The sequence below is a fragment of the Lactuca saligna genome, chromosome 8 (genome assembly GCF_052625555.1).
Source record: "Lactuca saligna cultivar CGN05327 chromosome 8, ASM5262555v1, whole genome shotgun sequence".
Classification (NCBI taxonomy): Eukaryota; Viridiplantae; Streptophyta; class Magnoliopsida; order Asterales; family Asteraceae; genus Lactuca; species Lactuca saligna.
This window is the reverse complement of record NC_136424.1, coordinates 81,974,536-82,000,440: the sequence shown is the minus strand read 5'-3', so window position 1 is coordinate 82,000,440 and position 25,905 is coordinate 81,974,536. Positions and strand designations below refer to the sequence as shown.

The following is a 25,905-nucleotide window of genomic DNA, read 5'->3' as shown; positions in this document are numbered from 1 at the left end:
TAGGACAAAGCAACACTTGAGAGAGAGGTTCTATGCACTCAAAATCAGTTATGGAACTCCAAGAACACTTACACTCGATTGTGGCCATGGGATAACATATATATAGTGTAGGATTCCAAGGGTCATGGGTAAGCCCTAATCCATACACATAGGTTTATGATCCATGGTTCATGTGGGCTAAATCTTTATGGATCCTTAGATAAACTTAGTCCAACATGGATCAATAACCCAATCTATATGTTTTACTAGTTACCATAATTAGTCCCCATTAATTTACTTTGTCTCTTTTGATCACTAAATTAATTCCAAATTAATTCTTGATCAATACTAATTAAATCATATGATTTCATATTAATATATTAGAACTTATAATATATTAGTAAATCATAAATAACCTCTTCTCAAAAGTCCATCCTATCAAATTGTCCTGGTGATATGCAACCTAAAATAGACTATGCTACTCTCGGGTCAAGTACATACCAATTATAGTTATGGGCTTAGACACTTAATCCAACAATATCAACGTCACTTTTATTGAAGCCTTGAAACAAATGCCCACATATGCAAAGTTTATGAAGGATTTTCTTTCAAAGAAACGAGTTTTTGGAGAATTTAAGACTGTTGCAATGACAAAAAGTTGCACATCAATAATCCAAAACAAATTGTCTATGAAAAAGGATGATCCGGGTAGGTTCATTCTACCTTGTAGAATTGGAAAGTTAGACAAGATAGGCTTATGTTATTTAGGAGTAAGCTTAAATTTGATGACTTTGTCTATTTTTCGAAGATTAGGAGTTGGAGAAGCTGGGCGAAATACTATCTCACTCAAACTAGCAGATCGATCAGTAGTATATGCAAAAGGTAAACCCGAGGATATTGTTATTAAAATCGACAATCTCTTTGTTCCTGCAGATTTTATCATTTTGGATTATGAAGACGATGACGATTGTGGAATAATTTTGGGAAGGCCATTTTTAGCTACCATTGGAGCTTTGATTGATGTGAAAAAGGAAGAATTCATACTAAGAGTGAATGATGAGAAAAGGACGTTCAATATGTTTAAGGTTGTGAAGCAACCTTTTAATATGGAAGAGTGCTCATTTGTACGAGTCACAGATAACTTGGTAAATGTAGAAGTGGATCAATTGAGTAAAGTGACTCATGATACTGAGAAAATTGAAGAATGGAAAATAAAGGAAGATGTGAGATGGGTCAAGGAGGAGTTGGACCTAAAGGACAAGGTAGTTGCACCAACATTACTCTTTATTGAAAAAGCACCAGATTTAGAGCTGAAGCAGCTTCCAACACACTTGAAATATGCATATTTGAGAGATGATGATACATTGCCTATAATTATCTCATCTCAATTGTCTAGTGTATAGGAAAAAGAATAGATTGATGTTTTCAAAAAAAATGAGAAAGTGATTGGATGGACGTTAGCAGACATAAAAGGAACCAGTCTGGCGATGTGTATGCATAAGATAAATTTGGAGGAGAGAGCAAAAACACATGCTAAGCACCAAAGGAGACTTAATCCATTAATGAAGGATGTTGTGAAAAGGGAAATCATAAGATGGTTAGACGTTGGGATTATCTACCGAATTGCCGATAGTGAGTGGATTAGTCCAGTGCATTGTGTTTCAAAGAAGAGTGGAGTAACGGTAGTCCAAAATGAGAATGGGGAAACGATTACAAAGAGGATAGTTACATGCTGGGGGATCTATATAGATTATAGAAAGTTGAATACTGCCACTAGAAAGGACCATTTTCCACTACCGTTCATTGACCAAATGTTCGATCGTCTTGCTGGTAAGTCATTTTACTACTTTTTGGATGGTTACTCTGGACATAATCAGATTTCTATTAAATCAGTAGATCAACACAAAACTACTTTCACTTTTCAATTTGGTACCTTCGCTTTTAGACGTATTCCTTTTCGGATTATGTAATGCCCTAGCTACATTCCAAAGGTGCATGATGTCTATTTTCTCGAACATGGTTGAAAATTTTGTTGAAGTCTTTATGGATGATTTTTCAGTCCATCGTGATACTTTTGAGAGCTGCCTAAAAAATTTGAATAAGGTATTGCAAAAGTGTGTCCAACATAACCTTGTGCTAAATTGAGAAAAATGTCATTTTATGGTGAAAGAGGGCATTGTGTTGGGACACAAGGTTTCTAGAAAAGGAATTGAGGTTGATCGGGAGAATATTGAAATTATTAAAAGACTTGAAGCACTTGTCAGTGTCAAGGGCATTTGTAGCTTTCTAGGGAAAGCTGGGTTCTATACTCATTTATAAAAGACTTCTCAAAAATTGCAAAGCCACTTACCCAAGTTTTGGAGCAAGATCAAGAGTTTATCTTTGATGGTACATGTAAAAGAGCCTTTAAGGATTTAAAAAGAAGACTTACCAGTGCACCTGTCATTATTGCACCTGATTGGGATGAGCCATTTGAGATCATGTGTGATGCAAGTGATGCGGCCATTGGTGTAGTACTTAGACAACGAAGAGGAAAGTTTTTCCACATGGTTTACTATGCTAGCACCACCCTGATTGGCGCCTAATTGAACTACGCAACCACTGAAAAAGAGTTTTTAGTTGTGGTATTCTCATATGAAAAGTTCATATTATATCTTATTGGTGCAAAAGTGATTTTATACACGGATCATGCAATAATCAGATACTTGATGGAAAAAAAGGATGCCAAGGCAAGACTAATCATGAGGATTTTGTTTTTGCAATTGTTTGATCTAGAGGTAAGAGATAAGAAAGGATTTGAGAATGTGGTTGAAGATCACCTCTAAAGGTTAGATAGTGAAAGTATAAAATATGATCAACCAGTGATTCACAATAGCTTTCCATATGAGAGGATCTTGAGAGTGAGTGGAGAACATCCATGGTATGTTAACATTTTGAATTACTTGGTAGTTGGTGTATTTCCAAATAGGTTTAGTTGGCATGAAAAGAAGAAGCTAACTTATGATGCTGAATTCTATTTTTGGGATGAGTCATATTTGTTTAAACAAAATGCTAATAAGATGTGGAGGAGGTGTGTCCCAAAAATGGAACAAAAGCAAATTCTCGAAAAATATCACAAATCAGAATATGGAGGTCACTTTTAAGGAGAAAAGATTGCAATACATGTGCTTCATTAAGGATTTTATTGGCCAAGTTTATTTAAAGATGCGTATGAGTTTGTGAAAATATGTTACATCTGCCAGCGAATTGGAAATATTGGAAGAATACAAGAGATGCCATTAAGTAATATAGTGAAAGTAGAGTTGTTTGACGTTAGGGGGACTAATTTCATGGGACCCTTTGTGCCTTCTGATGGACAGATGTATATTTTAGTTGCGGTAGATTATGTCTCTAAATGGGTTGAAGTTGTAGCATGTGTGAGAAGTGATGCGAGAACCATAATAAATTTTCTAAAGAAACTGATATTCTCTAGATTTGGCACTCCTAGAACAATCATTAGTGATAAAGGTACTCATTTCTGCAATAGAATGTTGAGGGATGTCTAATCTCAGTACCATATAAAGCATCGCGTTGCCACTACTTACCGTCCTTAGACGAATGGTCTTGCTGAAGCTAATAACAAACAACTGAAGACCATTCTTGAAAAAGTTGTAGTGGGTAAAAAAAGATTGGGAAACAAAGTTAGATGCCACTTTATGGGCTTATAGGACTGCATACAAAACAATTTTGGGGACGTCCCCATATTAGCAAGTCTTTGGAAAAGCATGCCACTTACCACTAGAGTTGGAGCAGAAAGCTTATTGGGATTTGAAAGAGTTGAATTTAGATATGAAGGCAACTGGAAAGAAAAGAATGGAGCAGTTGGTGGAACTTGAAGAGTTTAACATGCAAGCGTATGAGAGTGCTAAACTTCAAAAGGAAAAGGTTAAGAAATGGCATGACAAGAAGATCTTGAAAAGGGAATTTGTTGAAGGACAATTGGTTTTACTTTTCAATTCAAAATTAAAGTTATTCCTAGAAAGATGAAGTTAAGATGGTCTGACCCTTTTAAGATTGCCTAGGTTTATCAAGGAGGTGCATTGATGATAATAAATGAGAAGGATTGAGAAAGATTCCTTGTGAATGGGCAACGAGTGAAACATTATTTTGGAGAAGAAAAAGAAGATGTGATTGTGCTTCACTTGAAGCCAGTTGGATAATGATTTGGTTATTATTATTATTTTTTGTTTTAATTTTTATCTTTATTTTTATTTTTGGTTTTATTTTTGGTTTTATTTTTATTTTTTATTTGTTTTGGTTTTGGTTTTATTTTATTTCTGTTTTTGTGAATTTCATTTATTTTTGTTTATGCATGGTTTCTTATTTCATTTTATTTGTTTTGTTTTATTCTAATAAATCTATCGATTGTGCAGCCCTTGTTTGCTATCCAGATAGTTGGCATGAAATGAGAGTCGTGGAAAAGAAAAAGTTCGAGCTATGCTTAGAGATCAGCTGTCACGATATAGGTTCTTGGTTTATCATATCATGTGAGATGAGACACCATTGGGGAGTACTCTTTACTTGTTTTAGTATATTTTTATTGCTCAGGACGAGCAATGTTTAAATTTTGGGGATGTGTTTAGTGCTTGTTTTTGGATCACTAAATGAATTAAAAACTTATTTTTTGTCCCCATATTTTTCAATTTACATCATTTTTTGAGCTTAAAAAGATAAATTTAAGTTAATGAGTGTAATAGACATAATATTTCCCAGTTGGTATTTTTGTGCCCATTCAATTGGGTTTTTGACCTGTCTTGCATGGGTTCTTTATCTCTTATTCTATAGGACAATTGGAGTTGCATTTCTTCTTATGAAGTCCAAAGTTCTTAAAGGAAATGCGACTCATTAACTTGTTTTTAGTAGTTCACGTAAGCTTCTTAGCCCCCCCCCTCCTATTCTACAGGTTGGTGAGAGTTGGTTTTCTTCGCATGAAATCCATAATATAGCACCACGAGCTTCTCATCTAAATTGACATCTTTCATCACCACTTGTCATTGCAAGTGCAAATCGAGTTTGTTAAGTTCCCCACCTATTCTACAGGTTCGTGGGAGTTGGTTTTCTTGCATGAAATCCAAAATATAGCACATCATGCTTTGCATTGGAATTGACGGTATTCATTTTACATCTTATTGCAAGTGAAACATGTGTCTCATGAGTTCCCCACCGCTTAGTCTATGGGTTTTAGTGGGATTTTGACTTCCTCTTATGAAGCTCAAAATTTTATAAGGAATTGACGGATTTTATCTTCTGAATGTAAGATTGCCTAAGCTTCTTACCCCCCCACTTATTCTACGAGTCTTGGTGGGAGTTGGAATCATATTGTAGTGTCCAAATGGTTTCGACATGGAATTGATAGATTCGAAAGAAGATAAATTCATCACGAGCAAATAAAGCGAGTAAAAGAAGTTTGGCAGATTGATCACGTCTCAGTGTTTTCATCATATCCGGCTCCTCGGGACTCCGATTTAGACGATTCAAGATGTATTGCACACTAGACACAATTATGTACAAGTTTTGTGTTTTGAGTTTTCGCTGATTCAATAGTTTTCTAGTGCAGAATCCACTTGGAAGTTGTGATCTTTTTGCTGAACGAAAATACAAAAAAATAAATAATTTTTTAAAATTTCCGGTTTTGACCGGTTTTAACGGTTCAACCGGACCGGTTTTCACCGGTTCACAGGAATACCGGTTTTTTGGCCTTTAAGAACCGGATGCGGGACCGGTTTCCGGTTGAACCAGCTGGTACGGTTCGATTTTCAAAACATGGCCTTTAGAGAAAAGAGATCTCGGCAGCCTTGACGGGAGGAGAAAAAAGAATACGGACGGCAAAAAGAAAAAAAAAATCGGCAGCCTACCAAGAGGAAAAAAACAAAAAACAAAAAAAAACCTACCGAAGGAACATTTCTGCCTTGTTACATAGTTTTTTTTTTTTTTTTTTTTTTTTTTTTTTTTTTTTTTTTTTTTTTTTTTTTTTTAAGTTCAATAAAGGAAAGAGAAGGAAAATATTGATAGAAAGAAAGTGAATGGAAGAATTTTTTTTTTTTTTTTTTTTTTTAATTTCATGTTCTCAAGTTTGTAGAAAATGAATTTTTTTAAGTTTTTGTGTTCCTGAGTTAAGAGGGAAAATAAATTAAAGATTTTCCTTTCCTTACTTTCTTCCTAAATCCACCCAATTTATAAGGAAATATTAGAAGGAAAATATGACGTCAAAATCATTATCTTCCTCTCACTTTCCTTCCATTAATAAAACTCGAAAACACGATTTGATTTTTCCATTGATATCCTTCACTTTTATATCCCTCCCTATTTGAAATGAAGAAGCAAAAATTGGTCTATTTTTTACTTTTGTTTTAATTGTTTTATATTCTTTTTCTTTTGTTTATTTTATTTTCTGCTACAATTGTTTGCGTTTATTGTTTCCTGGGATAGTTTCGTCAAGTACATACATTTTATTTGATTTAAAAATGATGCTTAGATTTTATTTTATAATTGTTATAATAATTAATATTCTGGAGTAGTAACTTTATGGGTTTGGTTGATTAGGATGGAATGATAATTTTAATGTAGTTGCTTTCAATTAAATCGATTTTGTTGAAATTGAATAACATATTCAAATGTATGTTTATCTTTAAAATATGAATTTTGATGGGTAAATTTGATTTTGGCTAGCACTTGATCAACGTTAGTTAGATTTAATTTGCTTGGTTAGAATTTTAATATTTACATGTAATATTGACTTCGAGAGAAGCTTTATTTGTGACATCGTTTGAATATAGATGTGTGGTTTCATTATCTCGCTTAAACTGAACATAGACGTGTGTTAAGATATTTTTAACAAAACTGTGAGACTTAATGATTTTTAAAATCACGAACTATATAGAGATATAAGTGAAAGTTTTTAAATCGAATCATGAGATAGAGAGGTAATTGATAACTTTTGTTGGTGTTGAGTTATTCATTTCTACATAATTAGTTTGATAAATTAGTTGCATTAAAAGAACCATTTAATCCGTATAAGTCAACTAAATCCTAATTTTCTAATAATTGTTAATTCGTTGAATTATTGTGTGGTTGTTTCGTCAGTTATTTTGGTTTTCATTTTTACCTTGCTAAATTTAGTTTATTTTTATTTTAATAGTTCCTTAGTCTAGTTTAATAAAATCAAATCACTTTTGCCAACAAATACATAGTTCGCTCTGCTTTAAGATAGGATAGTTCGTGTGGGTTCGATATCTGTTCTTATAATTGTATTACTTGCACGACCTCGTATACTTGCGAGTACGCATTTCATCAACAGTAGGACCAATATGACTAATCAACATCATTTTGAAGTTGTGACTTTTAACACGGTTTTGTATATGCAAATTTAAGAATTTTGGGTTCGATTTAGTGAAGTTGGCATGAAATTAATGTAGAACATGGCGGCTTTTGAGTCCTTTTGACTCATTTTCTAGTTTTGATAAAACAAAGTTGTTGAAGTTAAGCAAGGTATACAAAAATGATTTTGACGATTCAGAAATGGTGCTTAATGGGTAACTTGATATCTATTACCACTCTTTGATCCACGATGAGAAAATTTTCAACTTAAAAGGAATTGTAGACATCTCTCGTTTGATGGTGGAAACTTGGAAGAACCTCTCTTTTTTCTTTGCTTTATAGATTATTAAAACTAATTTTGATTTTGCCCGTCATAAGCGTAACTGTTGAACGGTGTTTTTTTGTAATGAAATTGTTGAAGACCAATTTGTGTCATAGAATAGGTGATGATTTTATGAATGATACTTTGATTTGTATTTTAGAAAAGGAAACACTTGAGAATGTTAAGACTGAAAATGTAATTACTTGCTTTCGTAAAATGAAAGAGCGAAGATGTGAACTTTAAAACATAACTTTATTATGGAAGTTGAACTTTATGTCTAATGAAATTGCGGTTTTTATTTTGTTCTTATTGTATATTACGTATTTTTTTAGGATACCCTTTTACTTTAACCATGGCTCCGACATTGTACAAAATATGGCCGCCTCTAATGGTTAACACCCAAAACTCATGAAACCCTAGGATTAAAGGAGAGATTGGAGAGGAGGGGAAGAATTTCGTTTTCCATCTTTTAGGTATGAGAAGCCACGGAAATTAGATGCCCAAGGGTCCGATTTATATTTTATAATCTAGGTAACTTGCAGATAAATCGAGATTTGAATAATTATATAATAGATTTAATCTTAATTCAAATCATTTCCTCATCAACAACCACAGGGCTTCTAGAAACCCTAAAGAGGGTCCCAAATCGTCTAAGCCTTGGTAGGTTCTAGAATTGCCTCTTTTGTTCAACTACTGAACAATTACAATTCATCTCTTGTACCTTTAATTAATTATGATTAATAAGTAATCAATTCTAACTATCTCTAATTAATTCATAATTAATTATTAACTATTTTTTACTAATTTAATAATTAAATAATAAATTAACAAATCATTTGTCTCTCTCCTTTGATCAATTCAAATCATTTCCTACTTATAAGGGTAACCTAAATAGGATTTAATTTTATTCATCAATATTATACCAATTTAATTACGACCTTAGACAACTTAATCCAATAGTTTAAGCTTTTACAACAAACTCCAAAAGACAATAGAGCAGACTTGATGATTTGTGGTTTTGTTGAGAAAGTATATTATTTAAAAGTTGATGTTATTTTTATTAGGGAATGTGTGTTGGTTACTTTTCTTAAAATTTAAATATCTTGATGCCTTTAATTTATGTGAATCTTTTTCAAATATTTTTTTAATCAATTTTGAAGTAATTCATGTAATTTTAATTACTATTTTTATGCTATCAAAAGATTTTTTTTTTCTAAAAAAAGACATTTTTAAAGATTTATAATTTAATAAAATATTAAATATAGAGACAAATATGCGAAATCAGTCGAGGTATGGCTCGCATCCATTTAACAAAATACAATGTATTTTCCTTTATTTGTGTACTAGTTTATAACCCGTGCGAACCGCGATTATAAAATTAATTAAAATTTCATATTAAAAAAATCAAAATTATTAATCAATTATTTTACATAGATTATTAATTAAAAAGATATTTTTTTAGTTATATAAAACTATAATTATTGGTTTAAAGAAATACGTGAAGTTATATCACCTTATAATCTATATTAATTATATTTATTTTTTATTGTAATGTTAATAATATAATATAATTAGAGTGGAAAATTTAAAATTTTAAAAATTAAAATAGAAAAATCAGTTATTAGTTTAATATCATTAGAGTGAAAAATTTAAATTTTATATTTTAAAATTGATAATTAATAAGTTGACAAGTGATATGATATTTGATATATAATATTAATGAGGAGTTCTAATTAATATGATACTTGACAATAGAAGAATAAACATATTCATTTATTAGAACAGAAAGATTATAACATTATTGTACTTTGAAAAAAGAAAAAAGAATGTTAAAATAATAAATAAATCAATGAAAATAAGTTGGTATTCCCTTCAATTTAACATTTACTCTGTTGAATCTACTTGCAGCTTAGCTTTCTAGAGAGACCAGAAAAACTGATGTACTACTACAATAATCGTTTTTGCTTAAAAGCTTTTATTTCTTTTATTGATGAATTTCTATTCACTAATGCCCGCCACAAAGCACATGAATCCTTCTAGTTAAAATTAAAAACAATGACATGAAATTAAAATTAGATTAAATTACATATATCATCACTTGTATAAGTGTCAAAATTCACGTTTCATCCTTATTTTCAAAAATTAACTCGCACCGTCCGTTGTTTGATTAAAATTTGCACATTTCATCCCTTTCGAAACATGAAATGATTATAATACCCTTTTTAATTTGTTTTTCATTTATCTTTTATAATTCTAATTATTAAAAAAACTATTTAAATTTATGGGTGTATCTAACCCTTTAAAATAAAAAAAAAATCCCAGCCACCACTCTTTTGGAAAGACGTCAAACATCACCACCGTTGGATTATATGTAAGAAGAAACAAATTCATCGGAATCTGTTACAACTTACAACCATCACCAGAAACACTATAAATATCTTCGGCATTGATCCCTAAACAATACTCCGGCAATGAGTTACCTTACCACAACCCTCCACCATCGACAGACCATAATCCTCTCTCTCTCTCTCTCTCTCTCTCTCTCTCTCTCTCTCTCTCTCTCTCTCTCTCCACCTCTTTATTCTTTGATTTGTTAACTACTCTTCAGTCTCCAGTGTGTACTCTGTCATCTCAGATTGATGATGCCTAAGGTCACCGCCGCCACAATAACCACCGGACTAGCAATAACTAATGTATAACCCTCAAAAATTAAAGAGATCTGGTGGTAGTGAGCTAGGGTGGAGATGTCATTGAGTGGTAGTTGTCAGATCGATGGAGAAGAAGAAAGGGTGAGTAAGAAGATCGATGGCGTCTGCGGTTGCTTCATGAGATCGGGGGGGGGGGGGGGGGGGGGGGGGGAGTAATTTGTTGACGTAGAAATCTACTCCGCCAGATCTGTGTAGAGCTCGTCGGAAAGGAGACTGACGATCAGAAAAGACAACAAGAGAAAGAGGAGGAACATTGTGATCTTGATGGGGAGAAGATCGGCAGTGGTGCTTGGTTTTCGTTCGAGTCATGGAAACTGGTGGACGGCATCATGGTTTCAACGGAGTCATGGAGGTAGGTGGACAGAGTTAGGCATGTGGGTTGTTATCGGGAGTGACTAAGAACAGAGAGACAAAATAGAAGAAAATCGGGGAAAGGGTTAGGGTATTTATTTTATTTTCTAATTTTTTTGATTTTAAAAATGGCAAACAAATAAAAGAAAAAATTAAAATAAAAATTATTATTAAGGGCAAAATAATCATTTTTAAGGTTGATTAGTGTTAAAAAAATTGAATTAATTTTTGAAAATAGAGTTTGAATGCGCATTTTTGTTTATGCACAAGGGACTATTCATGTAATTTACTCTTAAAATAACTAGAATACACGAAATTAAAAATTACTAAAACAAATGTTTCAATCCGAAAAAGCTTCAGCAATGTCCACCGGAGATATGTTAAAGATGTATATGATTAATTAATTTCCAATATATATTCTATTGCCAATGTTAAATTTTTGAAAATTTTGAAGGCATTAATTACTGGCGATAACGTGAAATAAAATTAGTGATGCCGATAGGATTACAAGCGACGTCCATGAAGTTTGTTTTTGTATTTGTTGTATTATCCATGCATATCGGACTGTCAACGTTTTTATCATATTAAAATCCCAACAATTGCATGTGTTCCAAGTCCACTTAATTATCTAATTAATTAATAGAAAACAAGCTAAGCTTGCATATCTTATTAAGCTAACAGCATACGTTCTGCTACATATACACGCTTGCATCAGATAGTTTTTGAGAGGGTATAACCATCAGCGGCTTCCTCTTCTTAGTCAGAAATCCATACTCATCAGAAAACTCCAGCTCTTCACCTTCTGGTAAGCTCCACTCAAAAGAATGCAACAATGATGCCACTGTATACATCAGCATCTTCTCCCCCAGATTGACTCCAGGGCACATTCTTCTCCCCGATCCAAATGGTAAATACTTGAAGTTATTTCCACTGTAATCCCACTTTCCATTCAGGAACCTCTCAGGCTTAAACTCCAATGGATTGCTCCAGTTCTGGGGATCCCGATGGATCGCCCAAACATTAAGATACACAACAGTACCCTTTGGAATGGTATACCCGCCTACTATGCAAGCTTCATCTGGGCATCTATGGACTAACAGTGGAAGCGGAGGGTGTAGCCTTAAGGTCTCTTTGATGGCTGCATCCAAATATGATAATTTGGTCAGATGAGATTCTTCCACAATATTGTTCGTACCAACAACCTCTGTTAATTCTTCCACAATCTTTTTCTTCACCGCTGCGTTATGCAAAATCTCCGCCATCGCCCATTCTACCATGATCGATATTGTCACTGTCGCTGCTGTCACAATGTTCTGTTACAATTAACAATCGATTAACTTTTAGTGTTCTGGAATTTGAGCTGATTAATTCAATATTAAATTTGTAGGTTTAGAGTGAAAAGAAATTTTAAAACATACATACCATTAGTAGAGCCTTTATTTGGTCAAAGTTGTATGAAGTCGGAGCACCTTTCTGTTCTTTAAGCTCCAGTAAGATCTGCAAGAAATCCTTTTGATCTTCCTCGCCTTCTCCATCAACTTTGCATGAGTTGGCTTTGATTCTTCCTTGGATAAGTTCGTCCAAAATCTGGTTAACATAAACCATTTGCTTCTTCATTTCTCTCTGCCTTCCCTGTAGATCGAGCCATGATAGCATCGGGAGAAAATCAGAGATGTTTCGCGCTCCTTGTAACTCTATAATCTTGAACTCAACTTCCAGAAACCTTTCAACTAAATAGCTTGTAAAGTTCCCTTCCCCAGGTTTGCTACCACTCCATAACATCCTTGTGAGAACATCAAACGCGGCGTTGAAACCAATTTCGTTAATGTCGACCTGTTGCCCGAGCTTAGCGTAAACATCAGCCACCATCTTCCTCACTTCATGTGTTCGAAGACTCTGACTCTGAGTAGTGTTAATATTTGCAGTGCTCATCATTTGGCTGACTAAAAGCTTACGCATGTTCCTCCAATGTGCGTTGTTGTTGGACCATGATATATTGTTGACACCATAAGAGCTGATGACAGCTGTGAGTGGAGGGCTGCGGTTAGCTAAGGTCTTATCCTGGTCACGAGCCACCACCTTTGCGAGCTCCATGGAGTTCACCACGACGTGAAGTTTTGTTCCGAGGTGGAGACTAAAGATGGGACCATAACGTTGACCCATCTCCGTGAATTTTTCATGCAAGTTGGAGCCGAGAAAAGGGAGGTACCCTAAAACTGGGAAGCCATAGGGACCCGGTGGCAACTGATTCGCTGACTTTCCCTTTTGGGGATTGGGAAATGTCCATTGGTACCATAAAAGTAGGAGCGTGGGAACTAAAAGGGTGAGAAATGTGCGAGCAAACTCGTCTTGTTGGTTGTCGACTTCCCACCACCATAACCAGAAGTTGGTCATTGTGAGGTAAATCGCGATTCCTAGCTCTGATATCATTCTTGCTATTGCTAACGAATGATCACAAGATAAGAGTATTGCTTGATTGTGGATAATGGGCATATATGCATTGCAAGCGTATATATAGGCATCATCCAAGACACTTGGATTTGTGGTTCTGTTATCCAACAGATTTTGGGCCTTATCATTAATTGTCACATCTCCATCAATCATGGATGAGGTTAATAAATTAAAAGACTGTTTTGAAGATCACAAACTACACCGCCCTAAAAAACCAATAGCCATACATCTCTGTTTTCTGTGTGACTCATAAAACCAAACCACCAACTCCAAGACACCCGCTTGCTAAACAATACTAGAATTCTCTACACCCACGTCTCGTCTCATCTTTCAAACAAAATCCTAATTTTTCTCCAAACATCCACCAATGTTGAGACCGTAATTAATGGTTTTCTTTGATCATTTTATTCAAAATAATATTTGAAAATAAAATTGCACAAGAAGATGATATATAGCTATAGTTTTAAAGGAAGTTATAGCTAAAAAATTAATTCAAATGGCTCAAGTTTTGAGTGATATATATATTTTGTCTTGCGTCGTGAATTTAGAAGACATGAAATGGTTGTAAAGGCTAACCACTTGTCAAGTTTCATAATTAATGTGTTATGTGTCCAAACGATCAAACATTTGTCAAAAACAGCATGCATGCAAACCAAGCCAATGCATGTCACATGAGTTTTTCTTTCCCAAGCAAAGCCAATTCATGTCTTGCTGAGTTTTCTCACCTGCTCCACCGCCTTCCAAACCAAAGAATTTCTTCCTCACCGCCTTTCAAGCCAGTGCGTGTCTTCCTAGTTAGGTAGCGATCCTCCTCATGTGTCGTTCCAAGAGGTTTCTTTCTGTTATTTCGGTTTTTGATTCAATCCATCTTCAATCTCCTTCTTTCTCCCTCCTAATTAAAGCTCTTGACCTGAGTCTATTTCAGAGATAATGAAGCAGATGAGAGAAAAAGACTGAATTAACATAAATTTTTTTGATTCTTTTGCTGTCTTGCGCTCTAGTTCCCTAAACTGTTTCTATTGATTTTGCCCGCCACATGTTCGCTAAAATGCTTGAATGCCATTTTGAATCTTTTATAATAAATTTACTCACCTGTATGTTTTACTTGCAGATGTTGTATGTTTTATTAAATGGGATTGGGAGTATTAAGATTATACAACCAACAAACAACATAATACAATAGTTTGAATGCTTGACGCATACATGCTTATAACCTTAAACTCTTATAAATAATGGTGCTAAATGGCATGCTCTGTCTCATTAAGGTTCAACATCAATTTTCAATTAGTCTGATTGGAGATTCTCACTTACTTCGTCGTAATCTTGTTGAGTGGAAGTTTTATGCTTGTTCTGATTAATCGATCGATAGATGGCTCCTACAGGAATCTGATCGAACGATTCAAACTATAAATGGTAGCAATTTATATATAACTATTTCTATGTGATTAAGAAATGAAAATCTCCGGATAAGTTCCAGAATTTTAATCTAATTTATAAAAAAAATCCCAAACTAAATTTTATTTACAGAAAAACACAGAATACCGGTTAAAACTTCGAAAAAACCCTTTTTGGTCGGTTTTGCAGATTTTGACGGTATTCTGTCCTTTTTCGTTAGTTTGTTCAAAATTTTGGGACTTTTCCAAAAATTACATAATAACAAAAATATTGGGACTTTTTTTAAAATTACCATGAAATTAATAGATATTATTACTAATAAATCATTTATAAACATAAAAAATATTTTTATTATAAAAAAAGAAAATACATTTATTGTTAATTTCTATGAATAAATTGGTGGTCTAAGTACTCTATTGTTTCCTGACCACTCAAACTCTCTACGTTCTTTCTATGCATTGTTGTGGGTATGATGGTGAGATTAACTTAGTTAGCATTCCTCTAATGTTGGTGTTCCTATTATGTTGTTTAACCTAACTACCAACCAACATTCATATTTTATATGTTAACAACCATCGACTAACACACATCTATAAAATGTGAAAAGTGAACCGTGAATGAAAATTTATATGGAAACAAGTGAAGGGTTATTATCTATTTAAATTGTCATTCAAAGGTTATTTTTCACTCTCGATAAATGTGTGTAATTTTATGGTTGTTACCGGGTAATGTTTGGAGGTTATGTGGTAGTTAGGTTAAAGAACATAATGAAAGATCTATATGTTCGTGTAATGATATTTTCTGATAACATGTGATCATATAGCATCATGCCTAATAGCAAGTAGACACTTTACTGATTGTGCATTAATATATATTATCAAGTCTTGTATTGGTCACGTCTAACAGAGTACTTCTCATTATGACACCGAGAACGGTACATAGGAAGAACATAGAGATTTTGAAGTGTCAACAAATAATAGAGAAGTACATAATCGACCATTCTATTCCTAGAAATTAGCAACAAATGTATTTCCTTTGTTTATAATAAAAAAAGTTATGTTTATAAAAGATTTGTTAATAATAATATCCATTAATTCCATAGTAATTTTCAAAAAAGTCCCAATATTTTGTTTATCGGGTAATTTTCAGAAAAGTTCTAATATTTTGAGCAAACTAACGAAAAAAGACAGAATACCGACTAAATCTACGAAACCGGCCAAAATGGGTTTTTTCGAAGTTTTAGCCGGTATTCTGTGCTTTTCTATAAACAAAAAATAGTTCGGGACTTTTTCATAAATTAGACTAAAATTTTGGGACTTTTCTGGAGATTTCTCATTAAGAAATACAAAGAAAAATTACGTATGTCCAAAATCAGAGACTAATTTTGACTTTTACCTGAGTTAACTGTAAACATCAACGACGCTATAAAGAATTATTTAATTGTGAATATAAAATCTGAAACTACATCAACTACCATTTAACTTTCCCTCTTTTAAAAGTATAGAGCTAAAAGAATAATTACATCTATGTTAATATGAAATTTGAATACTTAGCATTTCCATATTTCAGAATCTGAAGTTTGACTCTATTTATAAACAGCGGAATATTGTCATTTTGGGTGATACATAGACGTTTTAATTTAGAACAATTACGTGATCCTTTCTTTAGATTACTTTCATTTCTACTTGAAAAAAATCATGTATTTAGTTGTTTGACCATAAAGATCAGTCAAAATTCAATACCCATTATAATCCACAAAACATGGAAGCATTTTAATACTCTAAAATTTGATTAAATGCATCTTCCTTTACATTACAGTGGTTTGAAATGAACTCTAAAGGTCAATAAATTATCTGTAAAAGTTGGTTGCCAAAACTTGGATTCCGAATCAAAGATGTTGTGTGTTTTGTCCATGGCTATGGAGATAATTGCACATTTTTTCTTTGATGCTTTATGATGACATCCCCATCAGGTTATGGTGTTTATGCCATTGATCATCCTGGTTTTGGCCTCTCTCAAGGTCTACATAACTATATCTCCAAGTTTATTGATATAGTTGAATATGTAATTGAACAACAGACAAAAATTAAAAGTACCCTTTTTGTTCTAAATCTCTTTATTTGACTTTTATGGTCAAACAAACTATTTTCAACTTTAAAAGTCATATGGCTTTGTTTATTTTTTCTTATATATAAACTTGTAACTTGTAAGCACATTGAACTCTTTGTGAAGTGCTATAAGCCAAAAAATGGCAAAAAAAAAATGTAAAACTGTAAATACTCAAATAGCCCCTTTTCTTTCTGATTTTTACCGTGTTTAATCAAAATTTAAGATATTTTTTCTATTTTCTTCCTTATTTCGAGGTTACCTATTGGTTTTGGTCCTTGAGACTTTGTTATTTTTTATTTTTTATTTTTGTCATTATTTCAAAGTTTCATATCAATTTTGGTCCTTATTTTAAGGTTTCATATTAGATTTGGTCTTTATTCAAGGTTCCAGGAACAAATTAGATATAAAGCCTAGAGATAAGGACCAACATTGAAATAAAATCATTTTTCGACCAAACCTGGTAAAACCTATAAAGTACAAGGATTATTTTTCTAATTTATTCGTTGTGAAAATATATTTACCGAAAGACATAAACTAAGAGGAATGCCTAGGTTTCTTTTAGTCCGGTCAATGAGAGTAGCTTAAAGAACAACATGGATGGTTCGGTGTAATTCTTAACTTGCTGCTCCAGTGGGCAAGTAAATTTCCCACCCTTTCTTTGCAGCTATTGTAACGTCTGTAGATCCGGGCTAATCAATTTAGAGGCAATAAGTATCGAAAATGACTTTTCAGCAAATTATTATTTAGAATATATAATCTTAACCAAGTTGTGGTATATTTTATAAGGTTTCCTTACATATAAAGACCACCGAAATCTGAGTTATAACGAAGAAGTTATGACCCGTCGAAGTTTCGCAATGGAATCGACACGATATTGGGAAACGTAAATAATGAATTTACGATAGAACGAGATTTAGCCTTAGCGATCTCAACGAAAGTCATAGAATACGTTAAACCGAAAACATCCATAAAAAGAACGCCCAAATCTGACTTCGTATGAGGAAGTTATGATTTTTCGAAGTCAGTAAACACAAAATAACCTTAACCTATATATATAACCTTAACCTATATATATAATCACACAAATTATATATATATATATATATATATATATATATATATATATATATATATATTGTAACGCCCGTAGATCCGGGCTAGTCAATTTAGAGATAATAGGGGTCGAAAATGACTTTTTGACTAAATATTATTTAGAATAAATAATTTGAACCAAGTTGTATTATATGTCACAAGATTTCCGTACATATAAAGAACGCCGAAATCCGAGTTATAACAAAGAAGTTATGACCCGTCGAAGTTTCGCGACGAAACCGGCACGGCACCAGGAAGCGTAAAAAGTGAATTTACAACAGAGCGATATTTAGCCTTAGTGATCTAAACGAAAGTCGTAGAATATGTTAAACCGAGAAAATCCATAAAAAGAACGCCCAAATCTGACTTCGTATGAAGAAGTTATGATTTTTCTAAGATTCGGCTTAGCAGTGTACAGCCCGAAACTCGAATTTTAGTTCGAGCGGTTTTTGGCTTATGCGACCTAAATGAGAGTTGAATATCTCATTAATAGGAACTCAACGGTAAAAAGACAGATGAAAACGGAGTCCGTATGAAGGAGTTACAGATTCTTCGCGGTCATTTAACAGTCTAAACGCCTCGTACTGTTAAATTTAAGATCGGTCGAGAATTAGCCAACGGAGTCAAAATGAAAGTTGTAGATATTATTTTTACCTACGCGTGGATATAAAGAACGTCAAAAACGGAGGTCGTATGTGAAAGTTACAAATTTTAGAAGTCGGAAGTGTGCTGTGCCAAAATAGTTGATGTGGCACAATCTTGGCCATTGCTTTCTCCCCAAGTCTTGCCACTAGATGGTGACATGTGGCACCAACTTCAGCCATTTTCACCCTATAAATACCACCTCTCCCCCCTCATTTTCTTCACACCTTTCCCATTCTTTCTTCTCTTTACTCTCTATCTAAAACCTCTCTCTAGCCCCGAAATCCCCCGAAAAGCCTAGGGAACCTCCCTAGCACGAGGCGGAAGCCCCGGAGTGCTCGACGGCTCCGAGAAGAAGAGATTTCCGGCTCGGAAACGCTGCTCCAAGCAAAACCTGGTTTTCTATAAAACCCGCTGTAAGTGAGCTACGCCTACGCTATTTTTAATATAGTTTTTATTTAATTATATTAACGTTATTAAGAACATATAATAAATACTTGGGCTATTATTATGGGTTATATAATTTTTTTAACGATTATATAATAGTAATAATAGCTAGACTATTAATTAGTCTCGGCGAATAATAGACTAAAATCTATTGGTGATAATACTAGGTTTCGTCGAAGGAAATTATTTTAAAGTAAACGAAGCGCTGTCCGAGTACCGAGTCACCACCTTCTCAGGTGAGTGCATGGTCCCTTTCATCTTACACATAGATATGAAGTATTTATTATATAATTTACGTGTTGTGAGTGCATAGTCTCTTTCATCTTACACTTAGATATGAAGTATTTTAATATAAATTACGTGCTATGTGTACATATTGTCTGAATACTTGCTGTCTATGCCGAGTAAAAGATTTTTATACATGTTTTAAATGATTTAAACTGTATACGTATTTTATATCTACAAAACGTGTTGGGAAAAACATGGGTAGATGAAATAGTTGTTTTGTGATAACACGATGGGAGACATCAGTGTTGTCAGTGATCCAGTCATCTAGTGGAGTATAGATGACGACTATGGACGATACTAGACGGTCCAGTGGAACGATAGCAGTTTCGTAACATGTAGGTATTTTTGAACTAGGTGCTCATTAGGTATTTTTGAACTGAGTGTGTTCACCACGTATCTTTGAACTGAGTGTGTTCACTAGGTATTTTGAACTAAGTGTGTTCACTAGTTACTTTTGAACTAAGTGTTTACAAGATGTTTCGGACTACGTGTTCACCAGATATATTCTATAAGTCTTGGTAATGATGGACTTCGTGTCGATTCCTTATGATGATCCTTAGGAATAAATAAACGAGGAATAGCTGATTCTTAGGGTAGATCCTTAAGACTAAAGAAGATAATGGGGATGGGTAATTGGGTTGATTGTTTGATTGTTTAAACATAATAATTATATTATTGTGGGTTGAAAACCCTATGTACTCACCAGGTTTCCCAACCTGACCCACTCAGTTTATTTATATCACAGGTGTTGATACGAAGTCACTTTACACTGAGAGATTTAAATAGATGTAGATCACTAGTGTAAATAAATGTAAGTTCTGTTTATGCTCATGTTCCTGTATTGACGATGACATCCCAAACGTTTTAAAATGAGTAAAGTACGTTTTTTCGGAAATATTTTAATAACGTATTTATCATGTTTTTCTGGGAACAAATTCCGCAACATTTTTATTAAAAGAAGAACTCTGATTTTTATAAAGCATAAACAAAATCGGTCTTTTCTGGCTGTGAAAATAGGGATGTCATATATATATATATATATATATATATATATATATATATATATATATATATATATATATATATATATATATATATATATATATATATATATATATATATATATATAGGTTCAGGTTCATTTGAAACCATTCTAATTTTGTGAGACCGTGAGACCAAATCTAAAAATAATTTTAAAATGCAAAATAAATGGAAAAATCCAAAATTCTTTTTTTAAATATTGTTTTCGGAACTTGAATTAACTAAAAAAATATAAAAAAATAAAAAAAATTCCGTTTTTTTTTGAAAAATACGTGAAATATTCTAAATAGAATATTACACTGACATATTCTAAAAAATAATTTTAAAATGCAAAATAAATGGAAAAATCTAAAAATTCTTTTTTTAAATATTATTTTTGGAACTTGAATTAACTAAAAAAAATAAAAAAAAATAAAAAAAAAATAAAAAAATTCTATTTTTTTAAAAAAATACGTGAAATATTCTAAATAGAATATTACACTGTACATATTCTAAAAATAATTTTAAAATGCAAAATAAATGGAAAAATCAAAAAAATTCTTTTTTTAAATATTATTTTCGGAACATGAATTAACTAAAAAAAATTAAAATAAAAAAAAATAAAAAAAAAAATAAAAAAAATGCGTCTCACGGTCTCACTAAATATAGGTGGTCTTAAATGAACCTAACCCTATATATATATATATATATATATATATATATATATATATATATATATATATATATATATATATATATACACACTACCTTATAAAAGAAATCTTACTATTTCTATAAATAGAATCAATATAATAATAATATTTTTTAAGACGTTCAAGTCTTTAAGCTTAAAGTACAACCAACTATTAATATAATAATATTATAATATATATCTTACAAATGATAATGGTAGGAATACAAGTATTAAAAACACATTTAAATTAGTATTTCCTTATTTTTAGGGATGGAATTAGTATTTTCATTAATTTTGACCCAACTTGTACTCCTAAAATTTTTCTTCTCTGGTATCTGGTGCATTCGAAATCTAAAACAATTCTTTTCGACAAATCGTTTGAAATTTAAAAGCTCATTCAAATTGGAGTTTCCTAATTTTTTGCATAAAATATAGTTGACTGGAGACTAATTCAAATCTTCATCTCCTTTTCCTCCATGGAATCCACCACCACAATATTTTTTGGTTTTGGCATTGCACTTTTTATTTTTGTGAAACCGATCGATAATGGTGCAAGTGTTCTTAGAAATATAACATGTCTCTGAATGTAACTAATTGGTTGAAAGAAACTATTCGCCGCCGCCGCTTTGCGCGGGCAAACGACTAGTATATATATATATATATATATATATATATATATATATATATATATATATATATATATATATATATATATATATATAGAGAGAGAGAGAGAGAGAGAGAGGGAGAGAGAGAGATAGAGAGAGAGAGGTTCAAATGTTTTTGACAACTATTGTGTGCCTGTGTGCACCAATAAGAATTCAGGAAATAATTAATTATTAAATAAATCATTTAAGGGTATTATACTAATCTTGGCATACTTAAATATGGTAGATAATTAATATGTTCTTTATTATTCCTTTAAATATGGGATGTAGTCAAAATCTGGTAAAAAAAACCCTAGCCGATCACGTCTACAACGATTTATCCTCCCTCTCGTTTTCTCAGCATTGGTCCCTGCTATTCAGCGGGGTTTCGGAGGTTTTGGGCTACCGTAGAAGGGGAGATGTGCTATAGGTTTATCGATCATTCACGTATCAATAGCAGCAACGACTAGCGATTTTGTGAAGTGTTCGATCCTGCTATTCTATTCTTTTCTATTCTACTAATCAGGTAAGTAGACGATTAATTGAATACTTGAGTTGAATTATCAGTTGGTAATTGAATGTCGAAATCAGAATGTCAATTACTAAGTAACTGAGTTGAATTATCAGTTTGTAATTGAATATCAATTATCATTATCAGATACAGAAATCACTAATCAGAATTTCCATTATCACTTTCTAATTGAATACTTGAGTTATATTAAACAATTAGGGCGTGTTTGGCTCACCGATTCTAAAGGAATGTGGTGGAATTGAAATCTAAATTTCTCTAAAAATGGCGTTTGGATGAATAAAAGTGAAGGGAATGGAATTTCCAAAATTTCCATCAGATTCGGCATCCACGTGAATTGCTGTTAGAATATATTGATTTGAAGATGACATTTTGTTAGAGTAAATTATATTTTTTTAATGTTTATTATATTCTATCAAAATTTATACTTTGAAGATTACATTCTATTAGAATAAGTTACAATTTTTTAATGTTTGCTATATTCTATTAGAATTACAACCCACATTGCCAATTTAAAATATTGTATGCATTCTGCCAAAATTTAAAATGGCATATATATATTCTTTTAGAATAATGGTAGTGTAGTAATGGTAATTGCACTTTAGAGTTAATGATTCTTTCAGAATTTGTGTTTGCCTTTTTTGTTATAGATTTGCTATGATATTTTTCCACAGAATGAACAGGTTCAGTAAAGTCATTCTTAAAAAATACGATATTTTTTCTAACCATTCTTAGTTTTTGTTGCATTTTTTTTTATAGGAATTGATTGAAGAATGGTTTGAAGACATGATAGGAAATGCTTGAAGAATGAATCAAAGATTGTTCACACTCACATTTTAAGAATCTTATTATGTTTTAAAGAATTACACTTGTTATTCTTTCAGAATTTTGTTATTATTCAAGAATGTTCTTTGTATCACAATCATACAATGTAATTATTTGATATATTATTAGTGCAAGAAGACATGTATTCTTTATAAAATGTTAGTGTTGATAATATGTTCTATAATTCTTTAAGCATGTTAATATATATAAATATTGAATATAGTCATATTTTGCAAGAATAAAATCAAAAATATATTTAGTAGTTTATAGCTGATTTTTATGTCATTCTAACAGAATGAAATCGGACATTATTAAAAATTATATTTAGATTAAACTTAAAAAATTCAGACTTTTAAAAATGAGGGTATTAATTATCCCTTAAAATCTGAAAATTCCTTTTTTAATATAGGTTAATTGACCAAAATACCCTTATGTTGAAATTTATGTGATTATATTGTACATGTTACCCTATTTTAATATCATAGACCTTCATATCAAGATCATTGATTTTATTCCATCCGTTGTTCCAGATTTGTGCTTACGGGCACACAATAGATGTCAAGAACATTTGAACCTAGCCCTATATATATATATATATATATATATATATATATATATATATATATATATATATATATATATATATTCCCTTTATTATAATCATTTTTCATTATTTATAAATTAAACATAGATTATTTCACCTTGTTGATGTGTTAAATGTAGTTTTTTTCGTTTAATCGTTTGTTTATGTGTTAAACACATTTGTTACAATTATTATACGTTATTATGATGTTTATAAATATTATAATTAATAGTATTATTAGTATGATTTTTAATTGTTCATGTTTTAAATATGTAAGAAAAATGATAAAAAAAAAAATTAAGTGTCAAATAATGAAAAATAATAATAATAGGAGTAATAATAATAATGGAAATTATAAATCTATCGGTTTTTCGTAGGTATTCTGTAGTTATTTTCTTCCGTTGCTAGTCCATAGCTATTCCGTAGCTAATTAGCTACAGCTTAGCATATGTTGCTATTCCGTAGCTAATTAGCTACGAAATAACTACATATTAGAATACATAGCTATTTCGTTACTATTTTAGGGTCTCCTATTATGTAGCCGATCCATAGCGATTCCGTAGCTAATTAGCTACGGAAATTTTCCGTAGCTATTTTCCGTAGAAAAACCCCTTATTTTTTTAGTAGGGTTAGAATAACAATTGGAATTTATGACTTGATAATAATAATCTTTGTAGTTTACTAGTATTTGGTGTGTATATCACTACAAGAATAATGACCATTAGTGGCGGCGTCGCCGCTAAAGGTCCCGATTGTCGTCGCTAATACCTTTAGCGGCGACCCGTCACTGCTAAAGGGTCGCCGCAGTTGATTCGTCGCTAATACTCCATTTGTCGCTGCTAATGTTTATCGTCGCCGCTAATACCATGCTACCGCTAATATTTTCCGTCGCCACTATAAGTATCGCCGCTAATTGTAGTTTTCTCTTTTTTTAGTTTTTTTAAAACATTCTTTCCATATACAAAACAAACCTTATAAAATTATAAAAACTGTTATAAAAATATAAAACTTTATAAAAACATTTAACCAAAAACACATCCATACATACACAATACACATACAAAAACATATACATACATATACAAAAACACATATACATACATGATACGCATACTAATACAAAAATACATACATAATACACATATAAAACACATATATATGTATACACACAGATAGATATATATATATATATATATATATATATATATATATATACACACACACACACACACACACACACACACACACACATACTAATACACAAATACATACATAATACACATATAAATACACATACGTATACAAAATACACAATCTACTTATAAAATTTAAAATAAACATATATAGAACATGTGGTGGTGTGTAATCTGGTAGAGAAACATGGTGGTGATAAAGAAAAATGAGTTCACAGAAGAAGGAAGGAGGAGTTAAAGGAGGTTATATCTGCGAAAAAAAATAGCGGCGACATATAGAGTATTAGTGGTGATACATTTTGGGGGAATTTATATGGTCAAATTTTTTGAGTATTATCGGCGATATCTTTGGGTGAGAAACTTTGGCGGTCAAAATTTTCAAGTATTAGCGGCGACACCGTCGGCACTATTGGTATCGCCGCTATTGGTATGTACATTATCGATTTTCAGTCCTTGGATTAGAGACAAAATCAACGGCTAAGGTTACACCTGATATTTCAACGCGGATCAAAGTAGATAGGCATTAGTGGCGACCGCCACTTTTAGCGGCGACACAAAACGCAAAAGTTATGTGTCGCCGCTAATGCTCATTATTCTTATATATATATATATATATATATATATATATATATATATATATATATATATATATATATATATATATATATAGACACACACACTACAAGAATAATGGACATTAGCGGCGGCAACCACCTTTATCGATGACACATAACTTTCGTGTTATATATATATATATATATATATATATATATATATATATATATATATATATATATATATATATATATATATATATATATATATATATTAAAATTACAAGTTACAAAAAATGATAGATTTTTTTTTTAAATGTAAAAAAGTTACAAATCTAAAGATAGATTGTTCAATTTCATTTGCAAGCTGTAAATGATGATAAAATATTTTTGTAAAATATGTAAAAGTTGTCAAATAAATAGATAGATTTTTATCTGATACTTAAGGGTTATAAAAAATTTGATGAATTATTTGTTGAAATGTGTAAAAGTTAATGAGATAAAAGTTAATGAGATAATAGATTATTCTTTAAAGTTTTTAAGCTGGAAAAAGATTGATGAATTATTTTTTGAAATCGTAAAGAAATTAAAATAATTTAAAATATTAAAAATATAAATTTATTATTGAAATTTAAAAATATGTAAAAATAATTAAAATTCAAATAAAAGATATATGTATAGTAAGTGGTGGAGATGAGTAGTTGAATAGTAGCTCCCCAT

The 25,905-nt window shown here is 31.7% G+C and overlaps 2 protein-coding genes across 2 annotated transcripts; one reads left to right on the top strand and one right to left on the bottom strand.

Annotated features, from left to right (window-relative positions):
• Positions 1–551: 551 nt before the first annotated feature.
• On the top strand, positions 552–1,382 carry LOC145009813 (uncharacterized). The gene has a single exon (XM_078968444.1). It carries the CDS (start codon positions 552–554, stop codon positions 1,380–1,382), a length of 831 nt encoding a protein of 276 aa, XP_078824570.1.
• A 10,026-nt stretch (positions 1,383–11,408) lies between these two features.
• On the bottom strand, positions 11,409–13,146 carry LOC145012351 (putative (S)-N-methylcoclaurine 3'-hydroxylase isozyme 2). Its single transcript, XM_078971146.1, has 2 exons — positions 12,139–13,146; positions 11,409–12,029 (listed from the first exon to the last, which is right to left on the bottom strand). Exons 1-2 carry the CDS (start codon positions 13,144–13,146, stop codon positions 11,409–11,411), a joined length of 1,629 nt encoding a protein of 542 aa, XP_078827272.1.
• Positions 13,147–25,905: the final 12,759 nt, after the last annotated feature.

What these genes read in the sequence shown, in the direction of transcription:
- LOC145009813 (XM_078968444.1), top strand. Translation starts at nt 552, where the DNA reads ATGCCCACATATGCAAAGTTTATGAAGGATTTTCTTTCAAAGAAACGA.
- LOC145012351 (XM_078971146.1), bottom strand. Translation starts at nt 13,146, where the DNA reads ATGATATCAGAGCTAGGAATCGCGATTTACCTCACAATGACCAACTTC. An exon ending in AAATAAAGGCTCTACTAATG is followed by an intron (nt 12,030 to 12,138) that starts GTATGTATGTTT and finishes TAATTGTAACAG; the next exon opens with AACATTGTGACAGCAGCGAC.